Consider the following 24,882-nt stretch of genomic DNA (forward strand, 5'->3'; position numbering starts at 1 on the left):
TGCGTTTCAAGAACATTTTTCTGGAGAGGGGGCTGAACAGTCCGTCTACTGTATGCAAATGTGTCACCGTTAGTAGTTTATAGGCACAGTTGGACAATATGCAGCGCTACGTGCCTTGGCAGAAGGTCTCGGATCTCACGGACTAAGCTTTTGCAGTTCTCCCCCTTCATCGCAAACATTTCCGGATCTAGAATGATAACCCACTCTTAGGTTGTTATACAGTAAGAAACCCTGTAGAAATATCAAGTACATCATTTTTTGAGAATTTTTGAAGACTAAAAGTAATTTTAACATTTGTAATGAAAAATCCCAATGCATGTGTAGATCTTACTTGCCAATTCCTTAGAGACTGTATCAATGTTTTGATATTAAATACGAGTAGTATCTACTATTTTACAAAAGTATTCATATTTATAATACAAACTATTTAAAAGTTGAGATCAGTAGGTTCAACTCAGTGACTAATATATAATGGCCACAATAACATGTATCAAAAGAAGCCTTGAAATAACATTGGGAAACTAAAAGATTGTTGATATCTTGTAATAATGTTAAAATAAACATCAAACGTTAAAAAAGGTATAAAAATCAGTAACCTGAGGACATTTAGTGCCTCTGATTTGATTTGTAATGAAGACACAAGCTGCACAAGAAAACATTCAAAATATTCTACGGAAGTAATAAAAACATAATTTGTACAGTGCAGTCTCGCTAATCTGGCATAATATGCTATCAAAATTATGCTAGAGAAGTGAAAATACCGGATTACTGAAAAATCACCAATATAATATTTAAAATGTCCAAAATGTTTATTTTATTACACACTAGCTGTTACCCGTGGCTTCGCAACCAATTTCGTAGGCTTAGCACGTGTATGAATACTTCTGGTTCGAGTGAATTATATTTCCGACGCTAATGTTGAGCTTTTCGTGTTGCCACGATCAAGAAAATATGTAAAACGTGTATATTGATGACCATTGTATTTACTCTGCTCCTAGTAATTTTTGTGCCATTGTTGATTTTGGCTTGTTTCCCCGATTAAAAATCGTGTATATACTCGAACATACCCAGTTCTGAGAAGCATACTTCTATAAAAAGACAACTAAAATGGGGTTTATTAGTCTGTAAATTCGTAGTCAAAGTTAGATAGTAAACTGTTCAGTTTAAAGTATATTTTGTACTAACACTTTAATTTTTTATTTGTAATTTTCTTACTCTGTGCTCCATTGCAGCTGCAGAAAATGTTCAAGTAAGAAATATTATTACTATCAAGCTTACTCTATGCTTTCAAGGCTATAAATGTAAACAAATTGAAAATCTTGGTTAAATTAACTAAACAAATGGTTGCATTGTGATAAAAAGAATATTTATACAAAACAGTTAATTACATTTAACACGCCATTTCTGTTATATTTATTATTATTAATTGTATAATTATTGTATGACAATAATAATATTATTTGTTTGCTTTAATGCAACTTAGAGACCGAGATGGGATTTTCGCTACTTTAAAGACCAGTGGGGGCTTAGCCCAGAGGGATTTTCGAAATAAGAATAGGCCTATATCTTAACCGTGAACTCTAAGAAGTTACAACCGTCCATAATTGTTTACGTGATCTAGTAAAACACACAAACAGACATAATTACATTTTTATATAATAGTATAGATATAGATGATATAATTAAAAATCATTATTACAGTATATACTGTACAAAATTTAAATACAAAAGCATTTAAATGTGTATTTATTATTTATTTTACGGCATTCATTTCCAGTACTCTATCATACTAAAAATTACAAAGTGAACTCACTTTGATTTAAAATCTCTGTATGTCTGTCTGTCTGTGTGTGTGTGTGTGTGTGTGTGTGTGTGTGTGTGTGTGTGTGTGTGTGTGTGTGTGTGTGTGTGTGTGTGTGTGTGTGTGTGTGTGTGTGTGTGTGTTCAAGTTCAAGTTCAAGTTCAAGTTCAAGTTCAAAAAACCTTTATTTATTTAGGAATTTACATGTATTACTACATTTCATATGCCAACATGGCACGTGCGAAATGAAAAAAAACATATACAAATTTTATACAATTATATTCATCAGAGTCCTTCAGCTGGCTGCTGTTTTACTTTCAGTCTCTAATATATTGTGTACAAGAAAAACATACACTCCCACCCAAACATTCATGTGAATTACAGGACGGTAATATACCCATACCTCTATTAAGTATAATAACTAACAGAACAACATATAAATAAATTACTAACAATAAATAAATAACTAATTAACGTATATAATCCAACATGATAATAAATAACTATAAAGACATAACATAACAATAACATAACAATAATTAAATGAATTTATGATATAATTTTTGTAATATTCAATAAAATAAATAATTAAATAAATACCCAACAAACATAAGTAACTAATGACCAATACATATCTAAAATCAAAACCTGCCAACAAACTCCAAAAATCCAATAAATAAATATCAACAATTATACCTCATATATACGTACAATAACCACCAGAATAACATATAAATAAGTTACTAACAAAAAATAAATAACTAATTAATGTATATAATCCAAAATGATAATAAATAACTATAAAGACAACACAACAATAATGTAACAATAATTAAATGAATTTATGATATAATTTTTGTAATAGTCAATAAAATAAATAATTAAATAAATATCCAACAAACATAAGTAACTAATGACCAATACATATCTAAAATCAAAACCTGCCAACAAACTCCAAAAATCCAATAAATAAGCATCAACAATTATACCTCATATCCATTATCAACTATTAATGTATGAACCGCAATTCTTGCAATAAATTTATCTGTCTCTATTGGTATCATCACATCAAACCCAAGCTAACTATAAATTCCAAGGCCTTCATTTTAAATTTGGGTTTCCTCTCATACAATATGTTGTCGCCACACTCAAGTACGAAACGGTTAAACCATCTTATCCCTGAGTAGCAAAACTGTCTACGTCCGATTTCTTTAAGATAATTTGGAGTCTCTATGACCATTCTAGCAGATAATCTAGTGTCACGATTAAACTTCTGTAATTCATAATTTATTAAATGCTTTCTCATATACATTATTGCACTCAATACATATAGCTGAGAAAAAGTCAAAATTTTCTCCTGCTGAAATAAGCGTGACACACTATCAAATTTTCCTATATGGTACACATTCCTCACTGCAAATCGCTGTAACATTATCACCTGCCTCAAAACTGAGTCATAAGTCCCACCATAGTGTATAATACCATACCTTATGGTTCCCTCAAACCAAGACAAATATAGTTTCTTTAAATGGTCAGACTTTAGATACTCTCTCATATGGTATAAAGCATAATTTATTTTTCTGAGCTTTCCTACTAGATATTTTGTGTAGAAGTCCCATTTTAAATTTCTATCTATTATAAGCCCTAAGTACTTGACATTATCAACTACCTCAATACCCTCACATAAACATTTATAAAGGCACAAATGTTGATGACAGAAAAAGTTATTTTCATTTTGTAGTTCTCTACATTCTTTATTTCGGTCAAAAAATAATATACATTTTGACTTATTACTATTTATTATTATCTTATTTTGAACTAACCAAATTGAAATAGATTTTAAGTCTTGGTTAACCATTTGTCTTAATGTATTTTTATTATTTGCAGAACAAACCATTGTTGTGTCGTCAGCATATGCAAATATTGTTGAGTACAAGGGAATTTGCAATATCTCATTTATATATATAATAAACATTAAAGGTCCCAAAACACCCCCTTGTGCAACACCATAATTTAACTGCAATTCTTTGCTCAAGACACCATTCACCTTTACAACCTGCTTTCTGCCATTACAAAAAGACCTAAGCCATTTCAATGCATTGCCTCCAATACCGTAAATTCTTAATTTATTTAATAAAATATTTATATCAATTAAATCAAAGGCTTTTTTAAAGTCTAAGTACACAGCCAACACATACTTATTCTGGTTAATTGAATCTGCAATACATTTAACGTGCCTCTCAATGGCAAGATTTGTACCTCTATCTGGCAAAAACCCAAACTGATTGTTTGAAAACAAAGACCTTGAAAAAAAGTAATCCAGCAGCTGTTCTTTAATAATTACCTCAAAAATTTTAGCTATAGTATTAATTAACGATACAGGTCTATACGATGAAACTTCTGTATGGTTACCTGCTTTATATATTGGCACTACACAAGCAATCTTAAATTTATCAGGACATATACCGTGTCTTAGAGATTTTTCAAAAATATTCAGAAGAAGCGGTAAAAACACATTAATGTTACGCTTAATAGTAATGATGCTTATTCCATCCAGCCCACAGCTTTTTTTATTTGTCATTGTATTTATAGCTCTTGCAACGTTTTCGTGACTAATTGAGAAATGCTCAAACACAACACAGTTATCAGAACTGTCAATAAGAAACATATCACTACCAAAATGCTCCTGTCTCAGCTGAGAGGTAACATTTACAAAATAATCATTACACACATCTGCTACCTCCAGCTCATTCCTACTAACATCAATCAGAGTACCATTACAATTAATTCTACTTATACCTATTTTTTCCTTTTTTGTAATGCTCTTAATTATTTTCCAGTACTGTTTTGTGTTACTGCGATTATAATCAAAAAGAGTAGAGTAATAATCAAGTTTGGCTTTTTTGATTTGCCTGTGCACAGTATGAGATAGTTCCCTGTACCTAGATTTCAAATAAATATTTTCTATATCCCTAATGTATAATTTATAAAAATGGTTTTTCATGTTTATTAGATTCACCAAGTGATCATTTATCCAAGGATTGCGTCTTCTATTTCTACTATTAATCTTTCTGAGTTTACAAGAGTCATTATAACAATTACTATATGTATCATATAATATTTTAACACAGCTATTTACATCACATGCCTGAATAACGGGCAACCAATTAGCAGACAATAACTTTCTACTAAGCACATCATAATCTACAACTTTAGAGAACTTTACTTTATTCCTTAATTCTAAATTCAAGTTAAAAACATTTAATTCCAAAGCAAAGTGATCGGTTATGTACGTTTGTAAAACATAACTTTTGAAATCTAATGCACTAGTATTTCTAATCAAAATATGATCAATGCATGATTTACTTATTCCAAGTATTCGAGTTGGTTCTTTTATGTAATTTTCAAAGCCATATGATGTGTATAAATTTATATAATTTGGACCAGATCCATTATCTTTTAATGTACAAACATTTATATCCCCTATAATAATCATAGGGTCATTATTTAATTTTAAAACATTTTCAAACTCTTCTCTAAACTGAGAAAAACTGAATTTACATGATCTATAGATAGCTACAATTGATAATTTGTACTTATTATTTTGTGATACAAGAAACAGTTCCACATGAATCATTTCAGCTGTGGGCATAGATAACAATCGATGCTCAAAGTCCAGATGACTATCCAAATATATAAGCACACCTCCAGCTCGATTACTCTCCCTTGCCTGCATGATCATGTTGTAACCTGGGATCTGGTAGGACTGCTTCTCATCTGACTTTATCCATATCTCACTTAAAATAATCAAGTCGTATTTCTTGTTATTCACTTCTAGGTAAATCAATAATTCATTAAAGTGTTTTCGAATACTTCTAATATTAATGTGAAATATTTTTAATTTATTTAGATAATTTACAACACACATAAGTAAAATAAAACTAATACCAGATATCTGTTTGTGTGTTTTGCCAAAAATAATCAGTCCACACAGCTACCACTTTTCATTATTTTCTCAATATCTTTGTCAGAACGGATTTGTATAACTTTCTCCTTATTTCCTCTTCTAACTAATACTTTTCCCTCCTTTATCCATACATATTGATAACCAATGTCTCTTAGCTTTTTGGCATTAAACAATTTGTGTGTGTGTGTGTGTGTGTGTGTGTGTGTGTGTGTGTGTGTGTGTGTGTGTGTGTGTGTGTGTGTGTGTGTGTGTGTGTGTGTGTGTGTCAAAATATCACTAGCGGACACATAACCTTGTTATACCCACTTTACTTACATGGGGAAGGTATCTAATGCAACATCTCACCTGACTGTGTGAGGAGCACACACCTCCTCTCTCCCATTTGTAGGAGAGTAATTTATATTATTTTCTGTCGTATAAAATAATTGGTTTCAAAGTTAGTTTCATTAACTCATACTATTCCCTGCATACTAAATATTTATCAAAGAAGATCAAATAAGAAAAATGATGTTTGGGATTCTAGCAACACAAAATGGCCCTGGGGAATAAACATTGAAAATGTAAATTTTACATGGTCATTGAAAATATTACAACTTAGTAATATTTTACAAGTTCAATCTTAATTTGACTATATGTAAGCAGATGTTTAGTAAACTTCAATGGGTGACCAATAGCTCTAGTAGCTAACACATGCTCATTATAACAAGACGGTCCCTTATAACACTAGTTAATAAGTAGTCGTATCAAAGAAAAAGAAAAGCACCATGTGCAAAATTAATTTACAAATGAGATTAACACTGATTTTACCCTACGGAAAAGTGTTCGTTGCTTTCTTACACAATCCTCTTGTTATTGTCCTTTACATGTTTAAACCCTTGTAGCATCCCTTGTATATTAGTACACATTGTGTTAAAAACACGATGGAATTTTAGTATTGATTATTTTTAGATTTTTTTCCAAATGGGATGTTATTTTTTCACCATTTACTTTAGCCAGAAACATATCTTCTAACCCCTCTGATCATAATCAGAAATCATAACCTGTAAACTAATCAAATATATTCTTGAATTAAATAAAAAAAAATAACTTATGCCTCCTTGCCGAATTTCATTACATTCACATTTTTAATTATTAAAGAGCTCAAATCTTCAAAACTCCAGAAACACACGACCTATTTTGACGCTATTTTGACGCTATTGGGCCGGTTTCATATACTTCAAATCTGAGTGATTCATGTGTGTGATTTATATTAGAAGGAAAAAACTAAATTATAACATATTAAATCTTATTGATATGAAACGTTTGAAGTGCTTATTAATACGTGTTTTAACGACTTTGAAATTATCGTTATAATAACCAAATTCGTACATTTCATTATTATTTATTGTTATGTGCAGAAAATCCAAAATCTCGAATTCTCCCGTAAGTGCACAAATATTATTTATGCCAAACTGTACCCAACTACCTATTCTTAACCTAGTTGAACATTAACGTAGCTCCGCACATTTATTTGTTAGTTTTCTAAATTAAATTATATTGAATTACTAGAGTCCCTTGAAGCATGTATAAGAATTACACAGTCGGGGAATTCCAAGTGTACTTGTTTATAGAAAGTTAAGTGATGCCGCTAGTGTAATATTGAGTGGAGAGACAAGTGGGGCAGTGACTATATGATTATCTCCGCTCGCTGGTCAGACGACCCTAATGTCTTCTGGATTGTTGACTGCGAACACAGACGGAGTCGATCTGATAACGCGCGATTACGCTCGTGACTGGACTGATGCCATGACAATGAGGAACTTCACCCAAGGCGAGGGCACACTTTCTCCGAGATCAATCATCTGGAGATCATTGTTGAGTGGCACTCGTCGCCCGCAGGTGTGGGTGGTTCGTCAATCTTCCTCAAATACTACTCACAATGGATTGACTTGGCGTGGAGCTCTCCTATCGAGTATTTGTCGAACCTGTTGGCCTTATACTGCTCGTTGCTAATACGATACCATAAGAAATCGTTGGCGAATACATTTGCGACTGGAACTTGAGATCACCTCTTACATTCTTGACTGATCTTCGATTAGCACAAGTTTTTATATATAATATATATATATATATATATATATATATATATATATATATATATATATGTATATATATACATATATATAATATTACATTGGAATACATATGTATACGAGCCTAATCGTGATACTTGGATAGAGAGTTTTGTTGCGCGATAATAGCGCAATATTTAGCTAGAACTAGAAATGTATTCTCAAACGATAATAAATTGAATACACCATAAGCTATTCAGAAGGCATAAGTTATAGACATTACTAAAGTTTGAAATTGAATTTTAAATTCATAAAGTTGTTTTCCTCAGCTCGTTTCGGGTTCGGCAAGAACTCGTTTTTGACGGGATTCGGGCTTGGATTCCTCGCATTCGGGTTGAAGAAACTATTGCTGCCGCTGTTCATCGGTGCGCAGGTCGTCAAGTCGGTGCTGCTAGCCATGTTCCTGCCCAGCATCATCGGCGGTATAGCCAAGCTGATGGGGAAGGGGCTGACGTCAGTAGCGCAGAGTTCCAGCTCTTCGGGTAGCAGTGGAGGTGCTGATACCATCAGCGACTTCGACTTTAAAGTGAGTAGTTGGGCCAAGCAATGTAAAAATGGTAGCATTGGGTCGATTCTCTCTACAAACGCTTGATGTTCAATAATTATATTTTTACCGGATTCCATAGAAGAGTTTGATACTTCGGTGCTTAACGATCATAAAAGACTTTTTCTAATATATCATACAAATAAAGAATTATCATTCTTTTTACATTTTGATGATACGATTTCTTTTTGTATTTCGAAATACTTTTAGACGTTGGTGGCATTTAAAGCCACGAGAAGGGTATATTATTTCTTCCATTATTACATACCTGTAAAATATCACAAATTATACTTTAAACGGCCAAAGTTCGTCTCAGCGTGAAGGCCTGTAAATTTTTAATCAACCAACAAATTTTGAAGAACAGTCTCGTTAAAAATACCCACCCTATAAAATTGAAATTACGTAGCAACTAATCATATTATATATCTATTCTTCTTCGAATTGTGTTGGATTGATATCTAAATAAAATTTGACAACTGATAAAAGGACTCGGGAGCCGGTGGAGGCGGCGGGTACGACAGCCTAGGAGCAGGTTCTGACGACTCCAACACAGGGGTGTGGACCTACCCTCCGGACAACAACCTCGCCAGACAGCCGTTCCCTGCCTACACCAGCTCCGGGCTAGGGGCCTCATCCAGCGCCCTCAAGCAGCCTCTAGACAGGTACGCTAGTCACGTGACTGCCATTGGAGGGCCTATTGTATTGTAGTAGCCTATTGTATCGTTTTAGGTATATGGATATGTATCCTTCTAATAATCTACTTCTTCCGTCACGCTAAAACTACATTACTTAGTAGTTCTGGCGCATGAACAGAATTTGTACAAGAATAAAGTAAAGTAAAGTAATGTCTTATTTTACCAGGCGTAGTAAAGAATCTAGTTCAATCAAACATTTGAGTAACACACAGAAAGGTGTATTTACGTGCTAATCATATACTGTAAAATTGCCATCGGTATATAATTGATTCATTAATGGAAGCCATGGAGAAGTATAAATAAAATGACGAGTAAGGCTGAAATATTTTCGACATTTAAATTCTTTAAAGTAATAAAAATTCTTATTTTAATCCATTCCGCTTAAATTTTGTTGTACAGAGTCTACGAAGATCGAAACGTTGAAAGTATCAAATATTGTTTATGCTCTTAAGTACAGTTTTGGAAAGTATGAAGTTACATTGGATTGCCCCAATTCATAAGTAAAGGCAGTAGATTATAATATGCTCACTCGTTTCTTATGAAAAGGCCGAAGACTCAGACTTAAGGGCGCCTTCCCACTGACCTTAAATAATTCAATAATGCACTATTACATCTTAGACGTTCGGCCAAATACTCGGTATATTTGTATGAAAATGAAAGCTAATTGGGGTTCATAGAAACTATTTTGCCCTTTAAGCGCAGGCATCCGACGCGTTGCCCTTTAAAACTAGATTCCAGTTACTCCAACTTGGATTTATAGACGGGATTACCATACAATAACGATAAATATTTCACATTGCTATCTCCATAATATGGTTGAAAATCGAATGTGAATCTGTGGGTTACAGCTAGTGTTTGTCAAGTAATATATTCCCGGTAGTAATAAATTGGTTAGCTTCAAATTAACATTTACAAATTATAATTTACAATTTAAAATTATACAAAGTGTAAAACTCTTCTTCGGAGAAACTTCATTACTATTGGACTATAATATAAGATAATGGAAATGTGTTGTTTTCGTTACCAGTGACCTAACTAATTAATTAACTTTTAATGTACAAGTAATGCCAATTACGATGCGGCTGTCGACTGTCAGTGTCAGACCGTGTGAATGAGAGACCGTCAAGCGTGAACTCTGGCTCTTATTTCCCACGCTCCACATATACGCTTCAACTTGTCCTTGGAGCTGGAATATCGTAAAGTTTTGGTCCAAATAACGAGCACAACGGAACGAGAGTAGGCTAATGCCTTGTAAATAAAAACTCTGAAGTGTTCACTATTAGAGACAGTAACACCCTGGGCCCATTTCTGTCACGTCTGTCGTATGCACGCCCACTCTAGCAGTGTCATTTGCAAGCTGCCTTGTACTTCTCTTAGCCTACTTTGTCTGCGGTTTCTCTTTACTTCTTCAGCAGGCTTCTTCTGATTGACTTCATAAAACGTGTTTCAAAATTATCGAAATATCGTTTTTAGTGACATGACTCATACTGCTTTTTAATATAGTCATTTGGGACGTTAAAAATTAAGGACATTTTAGCAATATATATATATATATTGTTTATGTAGTACAATAATGCATTTTAATTATAATAAAATCAGATACCCTTTTATATATGGCAGTAAAAAAACACAAGACAGCAGTATAATGTGTTGAGTTGCTTTGATGTATAAATCAATTTAAATAAATATGTTGTTCTTAGTTCGTTACACATTACTTTTAGCCATTTCTGTGCTTTAAAAAAATCATATTGTTTTCGTATAGACAATACCATAACATAGGAGACTATCAATACTAATACATACAACCGTAGCACTTTACAAGTTCTTTCTAAACCTACAAAAGTTGCATGTATCTTAATTTCTTGGGAATTCGTTTGATCTCTTTACTAATTATTAAAACTATAATATCAACGACAGCTTTTCTTTTCTATTATCATGAATTTGTATCCAAATATCTTGTCTTCTTTATACCACGAATGTTTTCCATGCACTAAAAGTTGGTTAGCCTATTTATGATGATTTAAGATGTTAAGTGTCTGGTTGGATTTGGTCTGACATGGCGATTTTACCTTAATCGTCAACAAGAAATAGTTATAATGTCCATTTTCAGTCTGATTAAGATTTCAACACTTTAGTACAAAATCAATCATACAGTAAATATGAAACACCATAAGTTGGTTTCATGGCTTGGTTTCATTCCACCCTTAACAAGTGCATGATTATAGCCGTCTTAATAGAATTGGAATTGAAGGAATAAGCTTGATAACAGTTGCAGCCCCGTTACTCAGACCACATCTTCATAGAGGAAGATAATTAGTGAGTTGCTGTCAGTGCCGCGGGCTAACCACAGCTGTAGTCGCTGACATATATTTAGGCTGACGTGATGATGAGGTGTCGAGGAGATGACCAATCTCAGATCCGGTTCAGTGACGGCGTTACATTACAGGACCCGGTCACCACGCAAGTTTACGACCTTTAATAGTGGAGTCCAATGGAAATGAAAGCTCCGACCCTTTTTGTGAAAACCATCATGTCTGTCTTAAATATTGAGAGCCTACATTATACTTGATATTTTATTACTTGTAATGTTTTGTCCTATTCGAACAAAAAGCTGAGAAATTGCTCTTAGTCCTAAATGGGCTTTTGTGTAGTTTCTTGAATAACAGAATAGGAGTTGGATATAGGAGCCGCTTACTGTGGAGATCCATAAGGAATGACTTTTGCACATTAATTTGTCATGTCTATTTAGAACACTGGGAGCTATCTATCATGTCTGTACTGGTCCAGCTATAGACCATGCTCCCCAGTCAAAGTGGGCAGGGGTGGTACTCCCTTATGTCTAGACTAGCAGCTTTCTTTATCACTTAGGGAGCACCCCCAACTCCAACAAGTCATTCCCCGCAGTAGACTAGACCTATGGATCTACTCTTACATGCAAATATTTGCTGTTAGTGATGTACCGCTCCTGGACACATGTAGGGTTTCACAGATTTAAGTAACACATCCGTTTTAGCTGACCTAGTGTAGGTTCAACTGGAAGGTATAAACCAGATATAAACCCTCCTAGACAAGATTAATTGTTATATACCTTTGTTTGGTTCCACGGTGGACGTGGCTGCCTGAATTTGATTCCAAGTTACATTGCGTGAAGGCGAATTAGACGCCTCGTTTAGTACTTTCACAATCTCTGGTGTACATTCTCGGGAAGCTGCAAAGCTCGTAAAGGTGCTATCCCTTTTCACTGCACAGTTAAAGTTCCGAATGGGTTGAGAAGAGAACCACTTGAATTTAGAATGTCTTTACTCGTGATTTTTCAGAACCACTATTTAATAATTACTAAGGAGCTCTGCGGTGGGAGATAGCTCTTCGCAATTCAACGGATAGATTTGATCTCCCAACCTGTCAACCGTTCATTGATATCCGAGTATTACATTACATCATCAAATGGGTAATTTCTGTTTCTCTTTAAACCCCAGGGAGAACTCCCAATAATTGTATGTTCGTTGTACGTTCAATGCCTGTGCCAAAAGCTGGCACAACCGATGGACGCATTAATGTGGCAAAGCAACAATAGGGGCCAACCTGTGTGCCGTTGATAATCAAGCGGCAAGAGATCGAGGGATTTGCATGTTGCGGAAGTAGCCAAGTGTAGAGAGAATCACTCACTGAGACTGCCTTTGTCTCAGATGTACGCTATTGAGGTCAACGTCATCGTTGTGGACATTCACTTGGAGAATAGAGTCGTCTCAGAGTCCAGAGTCTCGATGTTTTGGCTTCCCCATTTCGACTGTCTGTGAATTATTATAAACGTGTTCCTAGGAAGCTGCCATTGGTATTTCATAGTTAGGACGATATGACTTAACATATAGTATCTTATCTTTATGAATTTAAAAATCAAACAATGTAATAATTTAATTTAATTTTCGTGAAGCCTTTACATTTCAAGGAAGGCATAATCAGGTTCACATAAGTGAACACATAGTGGTTATAAATAATAATAATATAAGTTTCTACTTAAAATTAAAACACTTCTTTAAAAAGACAAGGATGTGATATTTTTTATTTTCTAAATTAGGGATTTATATCTAATATATATGTTTAAAATTAAATTAAATATTTAATTAGATCAAAAACAGAGGCGGTGAATTTTAGAAAGGCTCTGGCTCATTATTTATTACAATATATTGGTAATTCTTTGTAAAATCAAGTATTAAGGAATTTTAGTAAAAACTGTTTCTCAAGTATCAAGGAATTTTTATTTTGTATTTCCTGTAATATGTTTATGTTTGGAGTGCATGTTTTGCCATACCCGCCGATCTTTCTTCTTGGTGATATTTTAGACATGCTTGATGTTCCTTATACTAAGTAACTTTTTTTGTCCAGTGGAATTTAGAGATCTCAGTTTCTACAATTAATTTTATAGATTCCTGGTTGTTTTTCTTTATTTAGTTTATTCTTTGTCTTTCCTAATGTATTTTCCATTGGTGATGCTTTTCTTAAAAGTGAAAGGCCTCATGAAAATAAAATCTGGTTATTGGATTGTGTGATTTCTTAAGTAATAAAGAAGTAAATACAACGAGCAAGGGAAACCTAGAAACTGTCCGTATCGAATTTAAATAAGCTGTGTTTAAAATGCTGTTGTGGGCTTGGTTTATTGCCTGATACTGAAATGCACGTTTATACGTTCTTTAAACAAAATTAGTTATTTATTGATTTTTAAACTTCTCACGAGCCAGGGAGGCTAGTCATAGTCGTGGTTCAGTCCCGAATATTCGGTAATTGCGTTGTATCTCCACAAGCGCAGGTCAGATATCCGACCTCTACTCCAGAGGTAACTACCACCCTGAGGATTATTCTCTGATTATTCCCATGGCTATCGATAAACAAATTCTCTAAATCTTCAGGCGGAGGTAGGAAGAGGTTCCACTAATTCTCGACATGTTCTGAAACTGTGGTCCCAGGTAATAACATTACTTATAGTAATAATAAAACCCCTTGAGAATAGCTTGGGGATCCATTTAGAATAATTTGGGTTAAAATTAACTTTAAAGAAGTTTACAGTCTTGGTGGCCTACCATTAAAATATATTCCAAATGAGTAAATTGGACGCCTAGACGACTCTCCAGGAACTGACGGATATACTTCTTTATTATATTTGGCTTCCAATATTTTACTAATAATAATAATATGGTGCTGGTTTGTATTAGGCAATAGTTCCTCAGTCATACCATGGTATTTTGCAAAACATTGTTCTATGTTTAGTTATTCATAATAATAATAGAAATGCGTTATATATAATAATATATATTATTTTTTTATATAATATAATATAATTTAAAAAAATGCGAAAGTCCCTTTGATTGTTTACTTTGCTTTCTCGCATAAAATATTCAACTTATTGTACCAAAACATTACATGGAAATTCTTGCGGTCCCTGGTATAATATAGGCATGTTCTTATTTATTTAAATCCCTCCAGGCTACTCTGGTATTTAAAGTAGCAAAAATTCCATCATGGTCTCAAAAGCTGTAAAATATTAATTGAAAGGGCATGTCAAATGTAATCAACTGTTTTGTGTTATCACTGTTTACTATTTTTAGTTTGTTTACATTTATAACGATTAAATTCTCTAAGAAATTGCAATTATTTTTCATGCCGTTCTAGATTTTAACGATTAGGTAAGTATTCATATACATTAGTAAATGTTAAGAATTTGACTTCGAAGACTCCCTTTGAAGCAATGGGCAAGAACTATGCTTGTGAAAGTTCGATGGAATGTGCTTTGGAACTAATCTACTTAATCTAGCTCTAAAGTGTTTAAAATATTGTTCATTTTATAAAGAAAAAAACTCGTAATGTTAATGCATTTTTAATTGTATATAAGTCAAAGTAGTAACATTTGATAGTAATCAAATGTTACAATAAATTTAAAGACCAATAAAAAACTCACCTTAATTCTCTTTTGACAGAATTAGGCTTCTCTCATCTGTGATATATATTTTATTGATTAGGATACAAGGTAAAATCAAGTATGGAGCATTACACTAAGAACGAAGTAAATTAAGAATAGTATTATTTAATTACGAATTAATAGTAAATAATGGCCATAAATATAAACTTTTTGACATCTTTTCTTGATCCTGGCAACAAGGCAAACTTAACATTGGCGTCACAATACATACACGTCCAGCGCCTACTAAACTGCGTGGAAAGCTGCGGGGACTAGCAGTGCAGATATAAGAGACAATGTAGCCTAACTATTACTGTATATTTCAAGACTGTTCTGTAACCTATCTTAGTTTTCTTTTGACAAAAGTAGGCGAGTAAGAGGCAAAATGAGCTTTGGAACGAAACATAGTAAGATCCGTGTAAATTAAAATGACTATATATTCTCTTTTTAAAAAACGTTCTTGATCGTGGGAAGAAGGCAAACTCAACATTGGGGTGGTAAATATAATTCACAGGAACCAGAACTGATCATACACGTGCAAAACCTACAAAATCGCGTGCGAAGGGGCGGGTAACTGCTAGTTAGCAGTAGTTTTGAAAGCGAAATACAATCATAACGGTATTATTGAAATAAGTTATTAAAATTACAAATTTTAATTAAATCGCATTTTTCACGAAAACGATTCACCTATTACAATTATAAAAGAAAAGTGGTGGCATGGATTAAAAGCCCTCCAGTAACATAAAGTAAAACGAAAATACAAATTAACATGGAAATTGTTTACGAAAACAAAAACTTCATTTCAAACATACCGGTTTTTTATTGAAGTAAGTCATATCTGTAATACAGTGTGCCCCCCTTGGATGAAATATTCATACAAATAACAATACAGTTAGACTTGGTACACTATTTGACGATAGTAGAAGGACTCTTTTGTAGCGATTGTTAACGGTTTTGTTTGTTAACTGGCGTTTAGTAGTAAAAGATTCAATATTTGAAAACTATACCATTGAATTCTATTACATAAGTAATGTAATTGATTACTTTATATTGATATATTGCTGCTTTTGTTGATTTTTCAAAATGTATAAAATGAAATCGGTGTTAATCTTCTTTTTCAATAATTTCAATACCCAATGAGTTTGAAATAATAAAAAGACTCACAATGTTTTAAAGTAAACTCTCTTTTATATTATATCCTTCCTATTATAACACTTGGCATTATTAATAAACTGGATGGTTCAAATTTATATGTCATTAGAACCACCCAGTGATACAAAGTTCTATCTAAACTTGGAATTGGAGCAAGTTTCCCTGTCTAAATGGTTCTAGAGTTGTTTTGTCCTGTACCGTTCTGAGAGAAGGAGCAGGAGCAGTCTGAACCATGACCAGACGCCATTAGGGTCAATGTTCTTTAGGTGACAGGACAGATCAACTCAGCAGTTTCTGATCCACCGTCTTCATCGTTAATAATTATTTTCTACTGTTCTTGTATATGTAATGGGTGAAGTTAAAATGATGTAAGTGTAAAGCTTGGTACATACGGAGCAACTTAATCGCTCGTCATACGGCAATTTGGGTGCGAGTAAACGGAGAGTTTGTTACTTGCGACCTTGCTTTCAACCAAGTACGCCATCCAAAATGGTGGGCGATGCGATTTGCGTGTGGGGCTAGTTTAGATATTCTGCACTGTACTTACCATAGACAAGGTAAACTTTAGTATCCTAATCCTAATAACATAATAAATGCGAAAGCGCCTTTGTTTTTGGTTTCGCTTTCACGCATAAACTATCCAACTGATTGTACTGAAATTTTACATGGCCATTCTTGCGGTCATTGAAATGAATATAGGCCTATTTTTACTTCGAAATTCCCTCCGGTCTACGTTCCACTGGTCTCTGAAGCAGTTAAAACTCCACTCTTTGTCTCTAAAGTTGCTAAATATTAATGTGAAAGCATTGAGTGAACTTGGCAGTAGCAACACTCCTTATTTCAACACCGTGGCAACAAGGCAAACACATGAATTTATTCTCTTTAATAATGTTTATTGAACAACACTGTGAATGTGTAAATGTAAAAGTATTTAATTTGGTTTTCTTAAGCAATGTTGAATGGCATATTTGCAATACCTGAAGAAACAAAAATTGAGGGACTGGGCATTAGCATACTTCAAGAAATTATATTCGCTCCATGAACCAATTTGAAGAAATAAGCGAGCCAGTGAGTCCTTGATTATAGCAAGTGGAATCACAAAGCAATACACGAGACACCAAAGGAAATTCTATGACAGGGAATCGTTGAGGGAACATCGTATCCATTTCTCACTGACGAGGTATACGATACTGACTAGGTATATAAATACTGATATAATTCCTGGAAAGGACCAAATAATATGATACAGCAAGCAATGATATATGCTACTACGGACCTTTTTGTATTTCTTTTTGAAATGTACAATTCTATAGTATATTATTTTTTATCTATATTATATATATATATATATATATATATATATATATATATATTCTACTTTCTATGATTAAATATTGGTGCATTTACTAAGAAACCTGCCCTAGTTCATAACGAAGCCGATAGTGAAAACTATATAAAAATCAGTTAGGTAGCTTAGAAAATATCAATGCACAAACAGACCAACACAAAAAGAAACTTTAATTTGAACTATATATTGATGCCCATATGTTTGATTAATATAACCACTATTTCTATTTTTTTACATTTATAAATTGAAAGCATTGAACAAGCTTGATATTAACTACCCTTATTATTTCAACACCAAATTTTCATTCACAAGGCAAACCAATTATTTCATTCTGGATTTTACTTAATGAACAAATTTGTAAATGTGTACACGTAACATTTTGTTTCATTATATTGTGGGACGGAGTATTTACAGTAGCCGAAGAACTGGGCATTAGCATGATTCATTGAACCATTCGCTCTGTGACTACAATTTGAGAAAACAATTGAGTGTAGTGAATTCGTGATTATAGCAAGTAGAATCACAAAGCAATATGTCTACACGAAACACTAAATGCAATTTCTATGACAGAAAATTGTCGAGGGAACATCTTATCCATTTTTCACTGATGAGGTATACGATACTAATTAGGTATATAAATACTGATGTAATTTCTAGATTGGACCAAGGAAATAGTATGATATAATATGATATATTGATGCATTTACTTAGAAACCTGCCCTAGTTCATAACGAAGCCGATAGTGAAAACCATATAAAAGTCAGATATGGTTTAGGAACATGGATTAGGAAGCAAGAACATGTACATCTGTCTCATCTATCATCTTTATGTAGGAAAGAAAACTGTCATAACGTAATTATTGAAATGTATTAGTATTACTTATGTTGATTTTAGTTTTTAATTTTCGATGACAATATATATAATTGATAGTATGTTTCCTGATACATGATATATTACTAACTCCATTAAAAAATATCATAGCACCCTATCGTATTACATCTCAAGTGTATTCACTAAGAAAGATATTAACTTAAGACACTGGAGTTCCTAGATTGGTCTAAAACAGTAAAAGTGTTGCTGAAAACGTGGGAGCTATTCAATCAAATTTACGGAATATTGTATAGACATTGCGGGAGATGCTGCGAGAATGTGTTAATAGATCTATAAAACTATTTATGAACGGTGTCTTTAAAAATGTTTGGCCAACAGAATCTGTACTTTCAACTTGCTTTAATACCTTCAGATTATAATTCATGATAAATTATCAACAAGTGAAGATGCTAGGATTAACATGACACACAGTTAACAATTATTTGAAACTGAACTAAACAGAAAGTAATAAAAACCATAAAACAGATGAGGTGCGGAGACGGTGTCATCTACTGCTAGATGTGTGATCTATAATCAGCAGTGGGCGAGTCGTCTAAGGTTGATCAACTTGGTCGACAGGCCGTCCGCACACCGTTAATTTCGGGAAACCCCGTCGCTGGCCATCTAGCGGTCGCGCAGCAATAAAAAAAATCAGGTGCAAATACAAAATGTCGTCCAGCAACATCGAGGTTGCGATCAATTTGACCGAAGTCCCCGTTCTCACGAGGCTGCACTTATGCAACCTGGGCGCCCGTCCACGAAGTTGCTAGTTGACATTTTTGCTATTAATGCCTTGAAACGAGAAGTCACTGAATGGTTCTTAAAATTTAAAATTTTAGCTGCTCCAAAAGGTCACCTACGCTTAGGTTGTAATGATTTATTTCTGACTTCTAAAACTCTCAATTGGCCGCCACGTTGTACTAAGCAAATATTGAGACCTCTAGTTCCCGTGGTTAGTTTTCTCAGGACCTTCAAAAGAGGGTATATATCTTTTTTGCCAAATGTTTTAGTTGCCTCCAAAATCCTTTATTTTGAGAGAGCGAAAGACGTAGTAGTTACGACCAGAAAGTACTTCATAACATGACTGATGTGTGCGAGTTTAGTTTTTCTAGTGTGAGCCTATAAAATATTAACAGGAGGTCTCTAGACTTTTATTACCTATGTATATTAATGCGGTTATGCAGATCAAATAAAGTACTTTCTCGGATCGTTGGTGAATCTCTTCATTATGAATACTTCTGAGGCCGAAACCAACTTTCTCTTAATTAATCTTTGTACAAGAAACAGCGAAAAGGCATTACAAACAAGAGCGCTATCGTGTCAAGATAACGATCTTGACTTAGGCTCTACTCTAACTGCAACTTAATAGGTAGTGAATGTGCTGTCGGTGTGAAATTGGGTGGCGGTTGTAAAGAAGAGTGCACCGGCAGAAAGTGGATTGTTATCAAGTAAAAGTAGCCATTTCGTACACCGACATACCTTCCCCCTCCCTAATGTACACAGGCCAGTCTAGAGGAAAGAGGCCGCTGGGTGCAGCTGGCTGTGACGTCTCCTAGGAGAAATGATCTTTTTCTTTTTGTCGTGTGTACATTGAATAAAAAAGAATGTTCTCTGATGACTTCTGAAGAAAATCAACAACAGATCACTAAAGTTGTAAATTTGGCAAAAAATCCAATATTTTGTGATGATGGTGTTGCTAAATGTCTTAGATTCTTGATTGTGTTAATATATTGTCGATTAATATTGGTTCTTCAAGCTGGGAGGGACAATATACGAATTTTACTTAGAGTACATGAAAGTGTTACTTTATTGAACTTGCGTCATCTTTACATCGGTGTTGCGAAAGAGATTGTCTGTATGGACTACTTTGTACTTGCTGATTGATATTTTGGCAAGTGTATGAGTACCCCTTGGATTTATATAAATGCTTGGAAATACTCTATTTACTATGAGTACTTCAATGCGGGGAAGAAAAGGGCGAGGAATTATCGTGTGGCCTTTTAAAGGCAGAGTCGTCCTTTTGGTTTTGTTTTTCCTCAATTTATTGGAATTGACAGCCATGAAAAATACTCATGGCATGAGGAATTAAAGATTGTCTTGTATAGAAGGACGGCTGTCTCAGAAGAAAATAGTTATTGTTAATAATACCATAGTCTTATCGTGCACGATCAATTGATAAACAAGATTTGATCGTCTCAAGATCGCGGGACCTTTTTGTTGCGTTTGGTATCATATTTCTGCTGTTGGAAGTAATTACGGAAAAGTTACTATGAGGCAATCATGTGAACTTCAGTAGGTAGACAATATGGCTACCACAGTTGAAGTGTAGTGAGACTACAACTGTTGTTGATAACATGTTGCTTTAATTGGTTTTTATAACTTTAGAAATAAAACACAAATAAAAACTTTGATATAACGATTATTTTCCCAAATTGTGAATAGCCGTTAGCTTATGAGTTGTCGAAATAGTGTAAGTATAATTAAACTTGTCAATTATTACGTAATATTAAAGTGTGTTAACAACTTTAATAATATTAAGTGTGTTAACAACTTTAATATTGTGTCTATATTGCTAAATAATTGAATTAAAACAGTAGTGTTGAATAATATACAGTAATATTGTTGCTCAGTAAAATAGTGGTGAAATTTTATAATTTCTAGACAATCCAAACTCGAATTTGTACCAAGTCAATGCTCACGGATAAGTTACAATACATTACTCGGATAAGTTCTCTCCCGATAAAAGTCTCCCAACCAATAGAAGGTTTAAAAAACTGTTACCATACACATTGTACAAAACAGCGACATAATGTAATTTTGTGAATATGCATTCCATAAAAAAGTTTTAATTTGTGTCTAGACAAATTACTAGTTAAAAACATCTAAATTCAATTAGGCTATGTTTTCAAATCTTCCATCGACCGTATTCAATACAATTTATATGCTTATATTAATATTTGTGTGTTTCAAGATGATTAAGAAATGGCTATGCATAATTTTACTAAGATTAATTCAATACACGGATAATTAATTGTTACAACGACAACCATAATAGAACTTTTGAAACTAAGTCAAGAGGTCAAATTTCACATGTGCTCATTTTGGAATGAAAAATACAGCTTAATATGAAAATAAAAATTACAGCTTTTATGAAAAATATTAAGAATTACAGTGGCTTAAAAGTGCTTTAACATTTTGTATCAATTTTAATTTATTAATATCCCATACCGACATTTTGTACAACTGCGAATGGCCGCCATCCTGAAACTTTCTATTTGTTGAGACAAGCCAACGAACTTATCCAAACAATGTATAACTTCAGTTTGAATTGGCTATAAATAATAGCAATAATGTAAAATTACTTTTTTAGATTAAACCGGTAGGAATATTTATTCCTAAACCGTATATATTTTAAGTAAGATTGAGTTGTGTAATAATGATAATTTTAAGTAATAATGATCAATACCCGTAGGGTATTGATCATTATTACGCTCTAATGATAAAATCCAAATAATTTATGTCTTTTTTTATTATATACTATAACAGTAGCATATGGTAATATAATTTGCCTTATAGATATAACTATTCCAATATACAGATAACATGTGTTATTAATGTACAATAAAAAGTTTTGAAATGTTTAAACGGCCCGACGTGACGTTCGGGGATCAAATAAGCTAGGAAGTCCGTCCTTACTGATATATAAACCATCATATTTACCTGTTTTCCAAATTGAAAAAGGTCAGATAGCGTTTTGTGTAAAGTTTACGCTAATAATTTAAAATCTTTTCACAAAATACACATACTTAAACTTTAAGTATGAGGTAAGTTGACGATAACTCATAATCTCTGTATTATCCAAGTTGCCATGTTTCCATAACCTTGGGCAAATCCCCTCGGTAGCCAAAAAAATAAATGGTCGGTGATAGGCTTCAATGGCGCTCGATCAAAATCCATTATTGGACATGCATCACCATTAAACTCGATGTTTCTTGTATTAAAATTAAGTTTGTTAGAACTTGATTTAAATGTTGGTATTATAAATAGAATAGCCTACTCATTGCATGGTCGGATACAGGATTCAACGTTTCCCGTTTTAGAGTCACGGTGAAAGGGGTTAAAGGCATGGGGTAGGTAAATAAAGAGAACAACACATTGGGACTACCAAATGAAGTGAATTAAGTGTATCTTTTTCTTTAACTTGGTTACGCATTGTAATATGACTTTTTACAACTTTTTTAAGTTAAAACAATATATAAATACCAATAATTTATTTCTATCAAATTGTTCAGTTATTTTATTACATATTTATATTTTAATTTATGTCTTACGTTACATAAATGTCATAATAATTGTGACACAAAATACGAAATATGATATTTAAAAGGAAGTATTATCTTCTGATGAATTATTTTATTTCAGTTATTTTTTACGGCAGTGAATATAGGTATCGTGGATAAAATTTTGAATTTTGAAATGTAGAATAGTCTGACATTGAGCTTGCACGTGATGTGCAAAAGACAAGTGGCTGGCTGGACACAAATTCTTTGTAAATATATCTATTTTCGGCCGTCTGCAACCATTTTCGACATTAAAGTGTAGCTAGCAAGTAGTCTCTGCGAGGGAGAGTCGTAATTATTGGCTGGCCTTAGTTTATTATCATGATTTGGATATTAAATTTTGGGAACTTTAATTGGTCAGGTTCGATCCCGTCCGTAATCAGTAGACTTCGCACGGAATCTCCAGAGGTCTCGGGATCACACCTTTTGTGCTCCAGCCAGCCTTGATTGCTTAAATTAAATATTGAAAGTTGTACCGTTACTTAGTTGTATTTTCTATAATACATATTTTCGCAACCGTGTTACTCATTACTGGTTAATATAAGTTACATTCGGTGTTCTTAGGTCTCAATTCTTGGCGGATTAATAACCCAATTGGCACGCGCATTAATTTTTTCTCTCGAGAATTTTGTAGCTGACCGTCTTGCTGCCGAGCAACATCTCGCGCGCCATGTCCGCAAGTTCAACCGAGTCTCTGATTTCAACTTCGAGTCTCTCAAACTTATTTCAACTTCGCCTTTTAGACTTCTAATCAACTAATCTTCAATTTTTCCGACTACATCTGCAATTTCGAGCCAAGATGCTGACGCCCGCGCTCGTGAGTCGACATCAACGTGAAGGGAAGTCAATTTTAAAGTTGTAAATAATTATTAAGTTCGTATGCAAAATTCTTATTGAACATTGGAACCATTAGGCCCACACCCATATTTAGTTCTTTATTACTCTATTTGGCAGAAACGTGGCAATACATAATTTTACTTTTACATCTAGAAATGGTGCTTTTTTGTTAATTTGCAACAATTAAAATTTTAAGTAATCTTTGCAAATTGAGTATTCAATACTACGACCTCAGCGGTATCCAACCCCATGTGTTCGTCCATTCGGTACAAATAAAAAATAATCCAATAAAAAAATATTCACCGCCCAAAGTAAAAATTATTTATTGTCTTTCACGATATAATAGGTAATTTATATACCTCTAAATCATAAATATAACAAATATATTGTTAAATGCAAAACATACTCTGTATTTTTTCTGTTTAAATGCAATTGTGGTTAGGAAATTGTAAAGTAGGGAACCGTAGAATACCTGAGTTTTTTCCGAATTAACTATCGTGAAGTGTGCAGTAAAAAGTATGGCTCTTTGAGCACTTGGTGCTACACAGAGGTTACAATGCGGTCAGGGCAGGACGCGGTCCGGTAGGCGGGTAACTACCGCGTAACTAACCATTTGGCGAACAGTGAACGGTAGTTGGCGGTCGTCACCATGCTTCCTTGTAATCGTCTTTACACAGCCGGGATTACAGGGCACAGAAGCTAACTCAACATAACCTTACTTCAGAGGTTAAATTCCTCACCTTACAATCCCAGGTAACGGTTGAACTCAATCGTAATGTACTTCATAAGAAATATAGAATCTAAACACAACTGTCAGGCTGAATTATCTACATTTCGTTTATCGCAATAAGTTTAAAGTAAATACACTGGACCAGTTGTCCGTAATTTGTAGTTAAAACTTGGTTTCCAACGTGCTTATATTTTTAGAAAAGTTTTCATTGGTAATAGGTAGGAAGAAAATATAGTACAGAAATTTCATAAGGATTAAAATTTTTATACAGCTTTACATTTATTGTTTTAAAATAACATTGCATCAATCAATTTTATGTAATGTAGATTCTATGACAAATAATAGGTTAAGTTTATTTTGTTGGCAAACCATGATGCAGAACTCCAGTATAACAGAGCGTTCAAGTTTCCACTCCAGATGTATTATTAGAAACTATGGTGTAGCTATTGTTTTTATAGAAACTAATCCGATTTTGTTAATCGCTTAGTGTGAGCGGAGATCGAGAGGTTGAAAATCTTCATAGCAATAAGTCAAACT

At 33.5% G+C, this 24,882-nt stretch overlaps 1 protein-coding gene across 1 annotated transcript in view; it reads left to right on the forward strand.

Moving 5' to 3' along the window:
• Positions 1-24,882, forward strand: part of LOC124359246 — a 54,640-nt gene that overhangs the window by 24,032 nt on the left and 5,726 nt on the right. The window contains exons 3-4 of the mRNA XM_046811835.1: positions 8,149-8,405; positions 8,910-9,085. Coding sequence (XP_046667791.1) covers positions 8,149-8,405; positions 8,910-9,085 — 433 coding nt within the window. The remainder of the gene's footprint in view (positions 1-8,148; positions 8,406-8,909; positions 9,086-24,882) is intronic.

This window comes from Homalodisca vitripennis, chromosome 4 (assembly GCF_021130785.1).
Source record: "Homalodisca vitripennis isolate AUS2020 chromosome 4, UT_GWSS_2.1, whole genome shotgun sequence".
Classification (NCBI taxonomy): Eukaryota; Metazoa; Arthropoda; class Insecta; order Hemiptera; family Cicadellidae; genus Homalodisca; species Homalodisca vitripennis.